The following is a 17,858-nucleotide window of genomic DNA, read 5'->3' as shown; positions in this document are numbered from 1 at the left end:
AAAGGCCAAAAATATACCAGGGAGAAAGTATTCTGCAATGCTTTTGTAAGATGAGCAAAACAGCAAGGGAGGCTTAGCATCTACGTTACTGATGAAACATCTTCGTGACAGGCAATAAAACTGCAGCCTAACAAATCCAATTTAGCTGCACTGGAAATGTTGTTTTTTCAGTGTCTGAAGTCTGCATGATTCTGTGTTATGATTTATCAAGACCAGCTGTTCATATTTCTCTTAGTCAAGTCAAGTGGGGTATACATTCTGCCTTTAGATTTGGGGATAGCTTTGCATACTCTTTGTATATAAATGAGAAAGTTAATGAATTTTCAATAGCACTTTCAGACAAAAACAAAGGGATTATGAAGAAACTGGGGAAGTCTCTCCAGCAGCTGAGAAGGCCTTGATTTCATGGTGCACTAGTGGAGGAATTGCTCCAGAGATTAATAAATGAAGTCCTGAGAAACGTTATTTTCTTTAGTGATAAGATTAAAGAGATCAGTTAAAACTCGGTATTTACACTGTGTTGTGAGAGGCAAGTTTTTCTCTGAAACATGTCCTGCATCTGTAAAGCTCTGTGTATGCCTGTTATTTTGGAGAAATACAAATGATGAGTTACATTGCTGCATGAGTAGAGAGAGAATTCAAGACAGTTCTACCAATGGACAGCTTGATCACAAGATGATCACATCTTCTAATGCCTCAGTTGAGCAAGAGCAACCCTCCTTAGTGGACTCTTGCACTACTCCTTAGTCACCAGCTTACATTGCACAATCCTCGCATTTGTATTTTTTCTCCGAAAGATAAATGTCTTCTTACAAAACAGCCCAATATTCCATCTGATGTTCTTAATGATTCCTAGCATCAACTGAACCCAGCAGGAATTCACGACAGTGATAATGTAGAGCAATTGGGTTGGTGCAAGGTCTGGAGACATTTTGCACTTGCGATTAACTTATCTCAGTCTGCCGTCATCAGTACCTTTCAGATACTGCTTTTATATCTGGGTTAGCAGAAGTCAACTCAGTACCATTTGCAAATGAATCAGTGGCGGTTCCAAGTGTTTCCCAGAAGACATTTATGGCCCCATGAGGACTATTCAGGTAATTTTTAACCTCAGAGAGATACTCCTTGGTACAGCAATACTAGCATGTATGGAGATGAAAAGACACAATTTGAAGGCAGTAGAGAACAAAATCTGCTTTCTTCTGTAAGACACATCTACTTTGTCTAACTCTGTGATTATTTCCTAAATTGCCATTACTTAGTCTTTGAAAATTACGGACCTCTACTGGTACTATCAGTTGCTAACCAACCCACTGCATCAAGGGCTTTGAAGTGCAGATGTTGCAGGCAGCCAAATGTCAGCTGTCCACATCCCTGACTGTCAGGAAGTTTTTATTTCAATGCAAAAGCCTTTCAAGGAAATAATGTACTTCTGTTTCAGCTGTGGAAAGAAAAGAAGCAAGCAGGTGCAGAAATTCTCACTCCCACCTCTGCTCTCATGCAAAAGAGTTTAAGCATTGAATCATGGACAGTTAACACAACCACATAGACTTGATTGGTAATTTTTTCTCCTGAATGAAAATTTCTCCTAAATTCTATGTCCCAAGTAATTGTTAGGATGGGAAAGATAGAAAGTTCACTCTTTAGATTTTATTTGCATTTTTAATGTGCATATTAGGGCAAAAAGATTCTAGGATGAGTAGATTAAAAGTCACTTAAGTTTCCATCAAAAGGTCACTGCTTAGTGGTGGCAAAGTTAGGTGCTCTTCTGCCCTTATTTCTGGGTAAGAGAAGGTGAGTTGAGGAGAATCTTGGCTCTTCTTTGAGCTCAGTAGGTTGGGTTGAACACTCACATATATATAGAACTGGACATTCTGAGTGCTAAGTCAATGTAAGTTGCTAATTGTCAGGAATTAAAAATATGTTTTCTGTGAGTTAGCTGAAAAAAATTTTCCATTCCTGAAAATTTAATCCTCACTATTTGAATGTACTACACAGAGTAACTGTGTACAGTTACAGACTATGTGAGTTAAGATTTGTTCCTCCTGCTGATTTTCAGAGATGACAGGAGGATTATTAATTAAAATTCTAGTGTATGAACAGACAAATGTCTTCACAGATAAATATGTGCTCATAATCAGATGTGGTTTTTGCAAGATGGCATCTAAGACTAAGGAGATTTCCATCACAGGAGTCTTCTTGACAGTACAAAAAGTTTCTTCATTTGAGCTTTCCTTGCCGTCTTTCTGGCTGCCTCTCCCCGCATGTAAAAATAGAACATCTCTTTCCCTATCCATTTGTTTTTGAAATACATGAAAGAGAATTCAGAAAGCTGAAAGACGGCTGAATTTAATTATTTTCGTGCATTTTAGTTGTGTTTCATTTCTGAACAGGATGCATGCCTCATTTGGCAGAAGAGCAGTAGTTGTCTCCTAAGGAACATTTCCATCCTATGTGCACTTCAGTTTGGGGCTTAGGGGGAAGGAGATGGGAAGAAAACCAGTTCATTACACAGTCATTACACCTTGCAGTATTTTCCACTGAAGAACCCTTTTCAGCTGGCAGTTTCAGACAGTATTAGGTACTGTCATGTTTGGAAGATGAGATCCTTAAACATTGATTATCTTTATGCTTTCAACTGTATTTGTTTGATGAGGTTGGGGATTTTTTTGGGGTAAGAGTCCTTCGAATTCTGTTTTGGCAATAGATAGAGATTGCTATCACAAACCCTCTGCAAAGTGCAGTTGGGATGACTTACACCATGCTTTGTTGCATTGTTGGTTAAAATAGCACTTACATTTTTCTGAGGGTTTCCTGGTAGCGCTGTCCTGGTAGCAAGCAAAACTCATTTATTGATATTACCAATCTAATCTCCTCCCTGTGGAAGCTTTCTTCTTTCACTCCTTCTGCTGTCAGAACTTTATCAAAAGCCCTAATTTGACACAATAAAACATGTCTAGCAGCTCTTCTAATTCAGTAAAACACATTTGCAAGGTTCTGTTTTGATTGGAACAGCATCCAAAACCATACAGCTGATTCAATAAGTGCTTTTCACCCTCATCATGCACAGCTTTAGGGAACTGTTGGCTCTACCTGGTTGTTTGATCGGTGGCAACCATATTGCATACAGGAACAGGAGAGCATCTACATGCTGCTTACGCTCAGGGAAGTTAAGAGAATACAGCAGTTACAAAAGACAGTCTGTTCCATCTTAAATTTATTGTCTCAGTTACCTTTAATACAGGTACATGCCCGTGTTTGGTACTGGAGTAACAGAAATAACCTTCCTCTGGTTTTTTACACCTTTTAATATTATCTCTTATAAGAGGGCAAAATTAAGGCGCATGGACAAAGGGTAATCAGAGGCAATTTTACTCTCTGGCCTTCTGCAGTTCGCATGGTAGGTAGCTCCTACCATGCTAGATAGCAATGTAAGTAGCTCCTCATGCCACTTCTGTAAGAAAGCGGTGAACAGGTTTAGTGAATAAATTAGGTATAGTCATTAATGTTTCTGGCAGTGAGATTTTTGAGCTTTGAGAGAAAGCAAGGAAGAAGTAGAAAAGAAGCAGCTACTGTTAGGATGTGACTCTCTGGAATTAATCTATGATAGAAATCGAAGTTTTTTGTTATAACTGCAACCATTCTGTTTGTACCTTGCAGTGAGCCACCTCTATGGATTTGGACTGATGGATGCTGAAGCAATGGTGATAGAAGCAGAAAAGTGGACAACAGTCCCTCCACAGCATGTGTGTGTGGAGAACACAGATCGGCAAATCAAGTAATACCCGCTACCAAAACTCTTGCTGGCATAAATTTATGGAAAGAGTTTGGGTATAATTTACCCCTCCCTTGCATTTTGAAAGCTATACCAGGAATCTCTGTCACATTCACAGATGTCAGGTCATTTGCCTGTAAACATTGTTCCCTGTAGTGCTTGGGGAAAGGCCCTAGTTTAAAGAACACCTATAAGGTGTAAAACAGGCCAGACTGGATAACAATAAATTTTGATGTAGATGATGCACCAAAGAACAATGTTTGGTTGAGTGCACTTTAGTCACCCTTGTAAGAAAAGTACAGACTTACCAGTCCAGTATCTAACAAGCAAATACGCTTTCCATACTCTCTCAAATAGTCTTAGGAGAGTCTCTAGCTCAGAGCCTAAGACTAAACTTTTTCACTTGCTAGGATAGGGTGTCTATAGAACCAGGCTTAAGAGCAAAATTCTCTTTGTGCACTGTATGGATATAGAGACAGCATCAGTTATAAGGCACACTTTCAAAGCATTAAGATTATTGTTTGATAATTATATTTGACAGGCTTGATCCATAACTGGTCTAGTCTGCAAGGATACCATGCCAATTTAAAACACATGCCATTCAGTACAGTTAATATGTAATACTTGCTGTTACGTAAGCAAGGACTATAACTATGCCAGGCATTTCCTGGGGTTTAGCAACCAGCTGTGATCCCATGACAATCCTAGCAATTCTCAGCTGGCCACTAATCCACAAAAATGCTCTGTCCGAAAGACTTATTCCTATTTTACCTTGTGTACATGCTTAACAGAAATACAGGCCATTAGCCATTAGCTGCAGCAAAATAATTACCCTGTGATGATATTTTTAGCTAGGAAGTACATATTAAAACTAATGGTTATAGGCTACCGAATTCTCAGTTGTCCCACACTGTCATTCACTACTAAACAAAAATATGTGGTTGTCTATTTTACACAAAAAGCAAGAAATGATAATGTTGTTTGCTATGTTTCTATTATAGAACAATACGACCTGACAGCGTTGTCCGTTCAATTTACAAAGCCACTGGCTGTTCAGATAATCCTAACCACCATGTGATCTACTTGGAGCATGTGGTTGTGCGCATCACTATTACTCACCCTCGGCGTGGAGACTTGGCAATTTACCTAACCTCTCCATCTGGAACTAGGTCACAGCTCTTGGCCAACAGGTATAGTATGACAACACAGCTTCACAGTACAGTAAGCATGCAGAGCCTGTGCTGAGATGTCCATCTCAGCAAAGAATAGACAAGTCATTACAGCAGGGTTGCTGGCAGACACAGGCTAATTATTTTTTCTAATAGAACTGGGCAGAGTGAAGTACAAGTGAACTCAAAAATTGTGATCTCAGTGCAAGAGTAGTCTGTAAAACTGTTGAAGTATATAATCTCCAAAATAAAGATTAGTTAATTTTGATAGTCTTTTGTGGTTCACAAGTTGTTAGATAGCTGGAAATGTGAAGAAAATAGTAACAGGCTCAGTGTTTATAAGGAAGCTGAATGGAAGTGTTTCTATGTACTATAGCCATTTATTTTTCATTTTGCTCCTTTCTTTTCCATTTTTTTGCTAGGAATAAAAATCAGATAGAATAGCGGTTCTTTACCGCTATTTTCTTTAAGTTCCTGGTGTTACCAATTTCTGTATCCTGTTTTTCAAAGTAAATATACTCAACCCATGAAAAGCTCATAATAGGACAACACTGACATTTTCTTGGAAGAAAACATTGACAGACTTTGCAGGTAAATCTCGCTAAATCCATGATCAACACCACCACCTCCTACCAGAGATGATTAAGGTACTAAGACACATCAGAAACCTTCTCACACTTTACCCCATTTACAAATGTGCAAATAAGTTACATTTGCACTAAGAAATGCTTCTGTAGTTCTCCATGTGGCTAGAAATATTCTTCCCAATGGGACCATAGTATGATAGGGAACCTTTTTTTCCTTAGTGACTTACAGATTTAGATGACGACCATTCTGTTAGACACAATGCTTGGCTCCCAAATAAAAGTCAATGTTAGTGATGTTATATGTCTCAGAAACTGCAAAAGCTGCCATATATCAAACCTGTGTTGTAAGAACTCTACTACCATCATGCTTAAGTCTTCTCAAAAGTTTATATCCCTAGTCCTACTCTCCAGGACTTTTAATGAACTGGAAATGGCCTACATTCCAGACTGCTCTTCATCCACACTTCCACAGCTAGAAATGCTGACTGTCTAGCTCTGGAGACTTGTCTGTCCTCCTGTACCTCAGTGGTAGAAGGACTTATCTTTCCTCTTGGAAAAAAAAGGACTTGTTTGGAGACAGTCAGATGGACATGGTTCTGACTGAAGTGTGAATGTCCATTTTCATTAGGGATTACATTAATATAAAAGAAAAGGTGTACTGAAAATACTCTTCAAGCTATAGACATTAATTCATCAAATGGACAGAAAGTTGTCTTGGAATTTTGGGGTCCTCTAGAATATCTCCTCTGCCATCAGAGCCTTGCTGATAAAAGCACATAGGCACACACATCTGTGTATCTCCCTGCTACACTACTATGCTGAACAAAGAATTTGTCCTCTGCTAACCAGTGCAGAGGCAGGCTTCTCTTGTTAGTTATGAAACAGGCTTTTGTTTTTCTGTTTGAAGAAATCCTTTTTTAGTTTTCTTTTCAATTTTCATGCAGCGGTCCTTCCTTGGTCCAAAGTGAAAAAAATTGAAAGTCCTCCAACTAGGTATCCAAATGAAACAATCTTGTGTAAACCCAGTGGTCTTAACATAGCTAACTTTTGGCTCTAGGCTTTCATGTGTTGCAGCTGACCCACAGCAAGAGGGATAAACATTCCAGTATTCACAGTTCACCTCTGGTGATGACTGTTATGTGGAATAGGTACAAAATTTGATTCAGTCAGTTTCTCTGTAACCCCTGCTCCACAGAAAGTAATTACTTTTCATACCTGTTATAGAGAGAGAGAATGCAAATATATGTATTAAAATAAGGGGAAGTTCAGCTGTTTTTTTATACTACAGTATCACAAGACTAGCCAGAAAACAAAGAAACCTGAAAGGCCTTTTCATGTTTTGGCACTTCCCAAAAACCAAATTATTCATGACAGAGCTCGTAAAGTCACACCAGAAATTCCCTTCCCATGGGAACTTCAGAGATATACTGACTAGTAATCACATCTTGCTGAAACAAACGACTCTGGGCTACTAATATTAGGGATAAATGTATATTTTCACATTCTAGGTCTGAAATACCTAGAGACTTCACAAGCCCTTTCTTAGCGTAAAGAAATGGATATGAATACAATACTTTTCAAAATGGTATTTCAAAAAGGCTTATTTTATTTGGTCTGGCTGTAAGAAGTCATATGGCTTAAAGGTCTGGAAATTAGTAGTATGCTGAATGTTGTTAAGTGTATGTTTTAGCATCATTTTATAGAATAAAACTTGAAGTAGGAATGTTGTTGTTCACTAATATGAAAAATTAGTTATGAGGTTCTTGATTCTTAAAGTGTTAAAAATCAGAATAAATGCATTCAAGTGTAAGCATGCATGGAGAGATACGTTGGCAGCAAGCAGTCTGGCTTTTTTTAAATAGGCAGAGGTCACAGACGCTCTTATACATTGCTGCTACCTGACTTAGATGCTTTCTCAGACGTACAAGACTTTTTAATGCACACATACATGATTAATAACAGCCATATCAGCTGTTTTTACTGAACCCAGGGAAAACCTCATTGCTTTACTGTTAATCATTTTGGTTTAATTTGAAACAGTTTGCTGGTAAAACGTATTTAAGTGCAAAAGGTATATTTTACATGTGCACTTCTTCTCCCCCAATTCTGGATGAAAAGTCATTGTGTGTAGATTCTGGTGCATTGACAAGTAGGTCCCTCAAGGCAGTATCTGGCCTTTTTTCTGCATATTTTATCCCTAGTGTTGGCATCCCCTAAAATTACTTCAGTAAGAAAATTTGTTAGTCAGAGTCAATATGGATTCCTTTGCAGTCATTTGGTGGATTACACTGTCACTGGCTTGAGCTTTATGTGCATTCTTCAAAAACTACATTACAAGGAACATCTGCTTTGTTGTTTCGAAAGTGCTAAACATGATTATATTGGATGTACTGCAGCAGAGGAAAATAAAGGCTAGGAAAGTGCTGGCTGGTGTGAGGATGAGGCTACAGTTAAGACCAATGGGGAACAGTATCCCCTTTTTGAAAACAATTGGTCATTGGATTTGGCAGCGTGGGTTTCTGAGTGTTTTTTGAGACATACCAAGGTCAGTTCTAACAAACATTCAGTACAGGGAGGCTATGGAGGGGAGGCTAAACACAAAGGGGATAGAAGAAGCAAACTTCGGGCCCATTTGTCTCCCACTGAGGTCATGGCTTATTTAATTCTTGCCTTTAAATTTAAAGCAGCTGTTGCCACTTGAACTGCATAACTGAAATATCTCAGCCACGTGGTGGCAACTTTCCAGGCCACTAGCTTCCTATGCTTATATGGCCCTGACATTAATAATACTTCTGTTCACTAACAAAGGGAAGTATTTTCATGACCATCTTTTTCCTATCGTGAAACCTTAGACAATCAGTAAATTTTAATAATACCCTCCTCTGCAGGAGACTCTTAGACCAAAATCAAGATATTCTTATCTAATCTTACTCACTAGGTTGCTTCATAAAAAGTCTTGGCAATCAAAAGTAGAAGAAACCTTTCTTTGTAGGTGCACATCTTTATTGCAATACTCTAATATTAAACAAAAACAACGTTACATTTTATGTATCCAAATCTGATGAAAAGTATAGGGCCAACCTTCATGCTGAGTGTCCCTGTTATACAGTAACTGAAAAGATCTCTGAGGTGGTATTATTAAGTCCACAATATATAATAATCTGTAACAGTCAATTAACAATTCATCAGACCGCGTACTAATCATTTACTTATCCATGATAATCTGTTTGATAAGTATGTCCTTGATATGAATTTTGACTTGGCATCTATTGGGACAGGTACAGTTTCAGAAGAATTTGTAACAGAAAGTTAGGAATTCAGTTTTCACTAGGAAGGCTTTCTGCCTAAATGGTAACTCTTTCTCAAAGGCAGTTTCAGTGCTTTGTCCCCTCACAGAGCAAGAAAAGTTGTCAGTCTCTTCTCCCTGATATGGGAGAGAAGACATGCCCTAACAGACATGCACAGAGGTCTCGGGAAGGCAGGGGAGAAAGAGAGAGGATAAAAGGGGTCCTGAGGGGGCAGGAACTCGCCTTTTGCTCCTGAAGGCCCGATGCGCCGCATTGTAAAAAAGTGGTCCTTGTGTCTGAAATAAACCTTTTTTTCCATCCTTCCACTGCCTTGGCATTCTTGGGAAGAATACCTGCATACGTTTACCTTACAGCATCAACCTGACAAATAACAAAGTTACCATCTCGACTGGTTCATGCTCCTTAAAAGATCCTATTCCATATATATTTCTTTCTGGATAAGGGAAGTACACCTGAACATCTGATCATTTAATTCATTCATTTAACATAACTTAAAATGCAGTCCTTGTATTGCCTCAAAGGTTCTTTGATTTGAGAGTTTAGTGCATAAGCAAAGCAACTCAGAAATACTTGGACCATTGTGTATGTACAACATGCACATACAGACAGCCTCAGTCAGTATATTTCTGCTTTGTTTTTGATTGTTCTTTTGATCTGTCTGTAGCTTTTTGACTCATTTGCAGAAACACAGTACATATATTCAAAGATTCAAATTTAGACTTTACCTTATAAAATTCAAATCTTTCCCAAAGCAGTATTCTTTAAAAAAGCTAGTCAGTTTTCTCTGAAATAATATTACCAGATTTTCACCATTTCCATGGGTGGAAGCTTACAGTTCCAATCATAGCATATTTTAGGTAAAGATGTTTTTATAAACACAAGATATGAGATTTTTGTCTTTTCCTATCAAAATTGCTTAAAAGAATGATGCATTATTAAAATGGAAATCTGACAACAATTTAAAATTTCAAAATAAGACAAACATACTCCAACAAAAACTATTATGCAAAATATTAGGCTAATTACAGTAAAAATAAACAGCAGCTTGTGTTTCGATGTATGCAAATAGAAGCCCAGAGGATACAAAATTTACAGCGTAATTGCACAGTAGTTGTATAATACTATATAATTTGCAGAACCACAGAATCACAGAATATGCTGAGTTAGAAGGGACCCATGTGGATTATCGAGTCCAACCCTTAGCCCTGCACAGGACCATCCCCAAGATTCACACCATGTGCCTGAGAGTGTTGTCCAATGCTTCTTGAACTCGGTCAGGCTTGGTGCTGTGACCACTTCCCTGGGGAGCCTGTTCAGTGCCCAGCCACCCTCTGGGTGAAGAACCTTTTTCTAATATCCAATCTAAATCTCCCCTGACTCGACTTCAGGCCATTCCCTTGGGTCCTGTCACTGGTCACCACAGAGAAGAGATCAGTGCCTGCCCCTCCTCTTCCCCTCATGAGGAGACTGCAATGAAGTCTCCCGTCAGTCTCCTCTTCTCCCGGCCAAACACACCAAGTGACCTCAGCCGCCCCTCAGATGGCTTCTTCTCAAGGCACTTCACCATCTTTGTCGTCCTCCTTTAGACACTCTCTAATAGCTTAATATCTTTCTTATATTGTGGTGCCCAAAACTGCCACAATATTCAAGGTGAGGCCTCACCAGTGCAGAAACAGAGCAGGACAATCACCTCCCTTGACCGGCTGGTGATCTCATTCTGCAATCTGTGTGTACATCTGGGGTTGTCCCATCCCAGGTGCAGAATCTGGCACTTCCCCTTGTTGAACTTTATATGGTTGGTGATTGCCCAATCCTCTAATTTGTTGAGATCTCTCTGCAGGGCCTCCCTGCCTTAAAGGGAGTCAACAGCTCCTCCAAGTTTTGGATCATCTGCAGACTTACTTAGCATCCCTTCCAGTCCTGCATCCAAGTCATTTATGAAGATGTTGAAGAGCACAGGGTCTAAGATGGAGCCCACTAGTGACAGGTCACTGGTCTGATGTTACCCTGTTTACTGTTACCCTCTGTGCTCGACCTGTGAGCATAGGGGAATAGTGAATTGGGTAATCTAGTTGCCTCGATGGCAAAGAGAAATATTACTGCCTTGTTGCACTGACAGGGTGTTTAGAAAGTAATACATTAGTTATCAGACAACAACAATATGACAACAGTATGACAATTTGACTAACAGTTGGAAATAATCTCTATAATGACGTAAAATGAACATACTGACATGCAAATTCTGGGTAATAACTGTGTAATAATTTCTACCTTTTCAGTAAACAGTAAGTGCCACGTGTTTGTGAGATTTTACTGTATTCAGAGAACTGATTTAACAGTGACATGAAACAGGCCCATTCTGCTGTCAGAATATATTTACATACACACATGTAGGTGCACATACAGAGGCACAGAACTGCATCAGAAGAAAATCTCACACAATTATCAGTGAAAATTAAGATAATTCTAAATATATATTTTAATTTAATTTTATGAGCTCTAATAGATTAGAATATTATCATCATCATGGCTAGGCTTCATGAACGAAGATTTGGGAAAGGCTCTACCCACATTTGTTACAAGCGCGTTGGTGGCTAAAAAGGCCAATATGAGACAGGCATGACCAGTTGCAAAAGGCACAACAGAAAGACTCCTTAGGTGGAGTATTCTGCAAGGCACGATTCTTTCTGTGTTGTCTTTTCTCCTCAAGGGTGATCCTGCGTGCGTTCTCAAAGGCATCAGCAGCGTTATAGATGGTGTGTCTCCAGGCCTCCCAATTGGAGGCCAGAGTAGACCAGTTATGATGATCAATATGGCCAAGGCTGAGATGTTGTTTCAGGGAGTCCTTGTATCTTCTCTTCGGGGCTCCTCCCTTGTGGCAGGCGGTGGCAAGTTCACCATAAAGCAAGATCTTAGGGAGGTGGTGGTCCTTCATCCTGGAGACGTGCCCTGCCCAACGCAGCTGTGTTCTCAGTAACATGGCCTCAATAAATACTATTATAGGCATTCATTTAAAATGGAAAAAGCACAAATGGCAAGTTGAATATGAGTCACCAGTGTGCCCTGGCAGCCAGGAGGGCCAGCCATGTCCTGGGGGCCATCAGGTCAGTCGAGGGAGGTGATTGCCCCACTCGACACTGTACTGTTGTATTCCCACCTCGAGTACTGTGTGCAGGTTTGGGCACCACAATATAAGAAAGATGCAAAGCTATAGGAGAGTGTCCAAAGGAGAGCTACAAAAATGGTGAAGAGTCTAGAGGGAAGGCCATATGAGGAGCCGCTGAGATCACTTGGCTTGTTCAGTCTGGAGAAGAGAATGAGGGGAGACCTATAGCAGCCTACGTCTTCCTTACAAGGAGAAGCAGAGAGGCAGGCATCTCTCTGGTGACTAGTGACAGGACCCAAGGGAATAGCATGAAGCTGTGTCTGGGGAGTTAGGTTGCATATTAGGAAAAGGTTCTTCATCCAGGGGTTGACTGGGCACTGGAACAGGCTCCCCAGGGAAGTGGTCATGACACTAAGCCTGCCAGAGTTCAAGAATTTTTGGACGATGCTCTCAGGCACATGGTGTGATTATGGGGACTGTCTTGGGCCAGCAGGTGAACTTTGATGATCCTTGTAGATCCCTTCCAACTCTATGATGCTATGTTTCTGTGTTTGAAATGAGAGCATGAAAATCAGCTTTTGGCTGAGCCCTATAAAGTGCATGGTCCATACAGTTTCTGTGGCAGTAAGTGTGGATATGCTGTACCTGACCCCATGCCTCTGACTGACCTAAGCTCCTAGCAAGAACTATGGTGTTTTATTCATATTCTGTGTGTCGGTTTTCACCAGAAGCGTTCTTACAAAATGCTTGTTTTCCTAATGCTTGCTGAACTTCACTACCTTTTGAGAATAAAGCATGAAATTAGCTTAGAAAATAACAGTAAAAAGTCACAAGTGCAAATGTTATAAATGTTAATCTAGTCCAATGCTGGATTTTTCTCTGTTTTATAGAAAAGCATTTTAAATCGATTGGATTTTCTGCTGTAGACATCTTGTTTAATTAAAAAATATTTAAGCATGGCTATTACCAGTGGAATTTTCACACATAAAGACCAAATTAAAATAGTGATAAATATAATACATACGTATATATGCATGTATAAAAGATATACATACATATAGCAAAAGGAGGGGCAAGGAAAACCTCCATTCTTTATTGGACATGGGCGGGAATATAGTTATCAAAGATGAGGAAAAGGTTGAGGTATTTAACACCTTCTTTGTCTCAGTTTTCAACAGTAAGACTGGTTCTCCTGAAGACAGCTGGCTTCTGGAGCTTGTAGAAAAAGATAAGAATCTGAACAGCCCCCCTGTAATCCAAAAGGAAACAGTTAGTGACCTACTGAGCTGCTTGGATCCCCACAAGTCTATGGGACCAGATGGGATCCACCCAAGGGCGATGAGGGAGCTGGCAGAAGAGCTCGCCAAGCCTCTCTTCATCATCTACCAACAGTCCTGGCTCACTGGAGAGGTCCCACATGATTGGAAGTTGGCAAACGTCACGCCAATCCACAAAAAGGGCTGGAAGGAGGACCTGGGAAACTACAGGCCCATCAGCCTGACCTCAGTGCCTGGCAAGGTTATGGAGCAGATCATCCTCAGTGCAATCACACAGCACCTACAGGATGGACAAGGGATCAGACCCAGCCAGCAGAGGTTTAGGAGGGGCAGGTCCTATCTGACCGACCTGATCTCCTTTTATGATCAGGTGGCCCGCCTGGTGGATGAGGGGAAGGCTGTGGATGTGGTCTGTCTGGACTTCAGCAAGGCCTTTGACACCGTCACCCACAGCATAGTCCTGAAAAAGCTGCAGCCCACGGCTTGGACAGGGGCACTCTGTGCTGGGTTAGGAACTGGCTGGAGGGCCGGGCCCAGAGAGTGGTGGTGAACGGGGCTGCATCCCGTTGGCAGCCGGTCACTAGTGGTGTCCCCCAGGGATCAGTGTTGGGCCCAGTTCTGTTTAATATCTTTACTGATGATTTAGATGAGGGGATTGAGTCCATCATCAGCAAATTTGCAGATGACACTAATCTGGGGGGGAGTGTCGATCAGCTGGAAGGCAGGAGGGCTCTGCAGAGGGACCTGGATAGGTTGGAGAGTTGGGCTGATTCAACGGGATGAGGCTCAACAAGGCCAAGTGCCGGGGTCCTGCACTTTGGCCACAACAACCCCCTGCAGCGCTACAGGCTGGGCACAGAGTGGCTGGAGAGCAGCCAGACAGAGAGGGACCTGGGAGTTTGGATTAACAAGAAGCTGAACAGGAGCCAGCAGTGTGCCCAGGTGGCCAAGAAGGCCAATGGCATCCTGTCCTGGATCAGGAACAGGATGGCCAGCAGGTCCAAGGAAGTGATTCTTCCCCTGTACTCAGTGCTGGTGAGGCCACACCTGGAGTACTGTGTCCATTTCTGGGCCCCTCAGTTCAGGAAGGATATTGAGGTGCTGGAGCAGGTCCAGAGAAGAGCAATGAGGCTGGTGAAGGGACTTGAGCACAAGTCCTATGAGGGAGCTGGGACTGTTCAGCCTGGAGAAGAGAAGGCTCAGGGGAGACCTCATCATTCTCTACAACTCCCTGACAGGAGGTTGTAGCCAGGTGGGGCTTGGTTTCTTTTCCGAGGCAACTATCAGCAAAACAAGAGGGCATGGTCTCAAGTTGTACCAGGGGAGGTTTAGGTTAGATATTAGAAAGAGTTTTTTTACAGAGAGGGTAATCAGACACTGGAATGGGCTGCCCAGGGAAGTGGTAGATTCTCCGTCCCTGGAGGTTTTTAAGAAAAGACTGGATGTGGCACTTAGTGCCATGGTCTAGCAGCCGCAGCGGTAGTGGATCAAGGGTTGGACTTGATGATCTCGGAGGTCCCTTGCAACCCAGCTGATTCTATGATTCTATGATTCTGTGATCTGTGTGTGTATATATATATACACAATATATGAATGTATGTATATACACAAATACATAAAAATAGATATGTGTGAATGTATTGATATATATGTATTTTTAAAACCCGAGCCATGCAATTTTATTGGAGGCAACAGTCTTGATTAGAGTTCACTTCTCCAGTAGTTTTGGGGTACCAAGCGACGTTCTGTGAACACTGAATAAAAGTGCAAATTCTCTTGTGTCTAATCTCTGACCAGGAAGGATCCTCCTTTCCCTTCAGCATCATATTGCAGTGTCTGAAATAGAACTTAGGCCTGGATTATGATATTTCTAGTATCAGGGTTCTGACCTCTTCACTCAAGATCTAGGCAATTAAATTATGGTATTGTTTTTTGTTAGATGAAAACATCAGATACCATTAGTCTCTCACTGTTACCCAAACTCATTTCTGTCAAGTGTTTGAAGAGGGTGATACCTTGGTCATTTGAGGATTGAGGCCAGTGTCTCAGTTACATTTCACTTCCTCACCAGAAGTGGCATATATTGAGTCTCTGTTGTCTCAGTCACTTAATAGTTTTTATTGGTTTTAAACCCCTTTTAAGTATTCCGATCCAAAGGCAAAAATAAATGTTACTGAAATTTTCCAACTTCTAAGTTGTTTGTATTTACAGTATGTTGTTAATGTGATGGAATTCTGTATTATATGCAGTTTTCCCAAGACCCATGAATCCTTATATTAAATAGTATTAGCAATTATGATTTTTTGCAATGAATTCTCTTTTACATTACAAAAAACAATGTCAGGTACAGATTTCTCTTCCACTCTTTCTACCATCTACTCTTGAAAGTACTTGCAATACATGTGAGAAAGCCATCCTGAGTAATGTAAAGGCACAGATGCATGAACTGGCTGATTAGGATACTCTTCAAGAGTATGCATCCTCAGAGGCATAGCTCCACAGAAACGAAGTGTCCTTGAAATAATGTCCTGATTTGTTTTAGGCTATTTGATCATTCCATGGAAGGATTCAAAAACTGGGAGTTTATGACTACTCACTGCTGGAGTGAAAAAGCAGCAGGCGACTGGATCTTGGAAATCTGTGACACTCCATCTCAGCTGAGAAATTTCAAGACTCCAGGTATGACTGTAACCTGTATTTGGGCTCTGTGAATTCTGAAGAATGCTTGCTGTTTTCCACCTTTTATTTACAGCTGAAACATCTCATTGGCTTTAGTGTGAAGGCAGAGTTGGTAAGAGCATTATTCTTAATTTCTGTTATCAATGCACTCTTCATTTTTATTTCACTGTTATTTGCCATTTAAAACACATGGTTCGTTTTTATTCTAAACTTATTCCTGGTTTCCAGGAAAATTTCATGAGGATAGAGAGTAAAATTCCCTCTTTCTTGCAGTTGCATGTGTTGCATCAAAAAATAGAAAGAGATGTTGGCCATTTAGAGCTACATCATACTAGACAGATCCCTGTGCCATCTGACAGGTTACCAAGAGTCAGTGCTTTAAAGAAAGCCAAATCTTTACTAGTCACAGTTTTCAAGGAAAAAGATACAAAACTGCCTGAAACCTCCTGTGCCACATTTGAATGAAATTATGGTATCTCCATCTGTGTTCTTGGATGCTGAATATAGATTTATCAGGCAGATCTTCAACACAAGTTAGAGCAGCTCAGAGTTACTCTGCTGTAAGAGTTTTGCCTGTCACTTTCATGACTGATATAGGGCCTGTATTTACTTGGCCTGTATCGACTGTATAGGGCCCAGGAATTTATTTTCATGTTGTTTTTCTTTGCTTTGTATTTATTAGCCTACCCATAAGAAAAAGTGGCATTTATAATTTTTTACATAACTAAAAAATCTCACTTTACAAGAGAAAGAAATTCACAGCTCCTTATCACTGGTAGGTTGCATGGTGGTCCTGTGTGTATGGACAGAGTGCTCAGACCTGGCATTTATCCATTCATGAACCATCCTCCTAGAAGATTTTTTGGGGCTGCAGGCACTTTTCTTCTTTTAATTCCCACTGCACAGTTCAGTTTCATTCACATATTTCAGTATGAGCTCTTTGAAAGAAATGGAGACTGAGAGAAGCGATTTAAAAGAGGCTCAGGGGAGTACATGCTTACTTATATTTGCTATATAAGGGATTATGAGAGATAAAGTTATGAGTGATAAGCATATACTTGCTTTTGGATTTACTGAAAAGTCAAACTTTAAAAACTATTTTGAATTAGGTATGTTATCCACAGACAAAAATGCCACTGTTTATGTATGAATAGTGAATATAGTCCCTCCTTTGGAACACCACATCAAAGTAGGTGGAAACCCTTTAATAAAAATATTCAAAGGTGAAATGTCATTTAAGCAAATAATCTAGATTAGAGCAGTTTAAAGAGACGAATACTACTGATTTATTGGAAATCATTTATTACTAAATCTAAGTTAACACTGATTGGATTTCATGTCAGAATGTCATAACATTGAAAGTGGCAAATATACTTGATTACTGCTTCCTGATAAATAATAACTAATTATAAGAATTGTGCTGTGAAATGTATTTAGGATTACAATGACATTACCAATAAACTTAGTTTATAATTGTTGTAGTTTAACCCCAGCTGACAAGTACTATGCAGCTGTTCACTTACCAACCCCCATCCAGTGGGATAGGAAGGAGAATCAGAAAACGGTAAAACCTGTGGATTGAAATAAGAACAGTTTAATAATGGAAATAAAGTAAAATACAATCATAGTGATAATAATAATACTAATGATAGTCCTAGTAATGAAAATGGAGATAAAAAAAGAGAGGGGGAAATAAAACACAAGAAAAACACATGATGCATAATACAGTTGTTTACCACCCGCTGACAGATGCCAGACCCTGACTCCCATCATCATCTCCCAGCTATTTCCCCCCAGTTAACATACTGGACATGATATTCTATGTTATGGAATATCCCTTTGGCTAGGTTATTTTATCTGTTGTGGCCATGCTTCCTCCCACCTTCTTGTGCACCTGCTTCCTGGCAGATCATGGGAAACTGTAAAGTCCTTGACTTAAAGTCAGCACTAGTTAGCA

The 17,858-nt window shown here is 40.2% G+C and overlaps 1 protein-coding gene across 6 annotated transcripts in view; it reads left to right on the top strand.

The window, feature by feature from the left end:
- The window catches only part of PCSK5 (proprotein convertase subtilisin/kexin type 5), a 257,925-nt gene that overhangs the window by 156,186 nt on the left and 83,881 nt on the right, over positions 1-17,858 (top strand). For all 6 annotated transcript variants that reach the window (XM_017807261.1, XM_017807263.1, XM_017807264.1 and 3 more), the window contains 3 exons: positions 3,661-3,778; positions 4,777-4,965; positions 15,765-15,901. In XM_017807261.1, the coding sequence (XP_017662750.1) occupies positions 3,661-3,778; positions 4,777-4,965; positions 15,765-15,901 (444 nt within the window). The remainder of the gene's footprint in view (positions 1-3,660; positions 3,779-4,776; positions 4,966-15,764; positions 15,902-17,858) is intronic.

Source organism: Lepidothrix coronata, unplaced genomic scaffold (genome assembly GCF_001604755.1).
Source record: "Lepidothrix coronata isolate B3197 unplaced genomic scaffold, Lepidothrix_coronata-1.0 Scaffold18, whole genome shotgun sequence".
NCBI classification, from domain to species: Eukaryota; Metazoa; Chordata; class Aves; order Passeriformes; family Pipridae; genus Lepidothrix; species Lepidothrix coronata.
The sequence above is the reverse complement of the archived record's forward strand: the minus strand, read 5'-3'. Positions and strand labels throughout refer to the sequence as shown.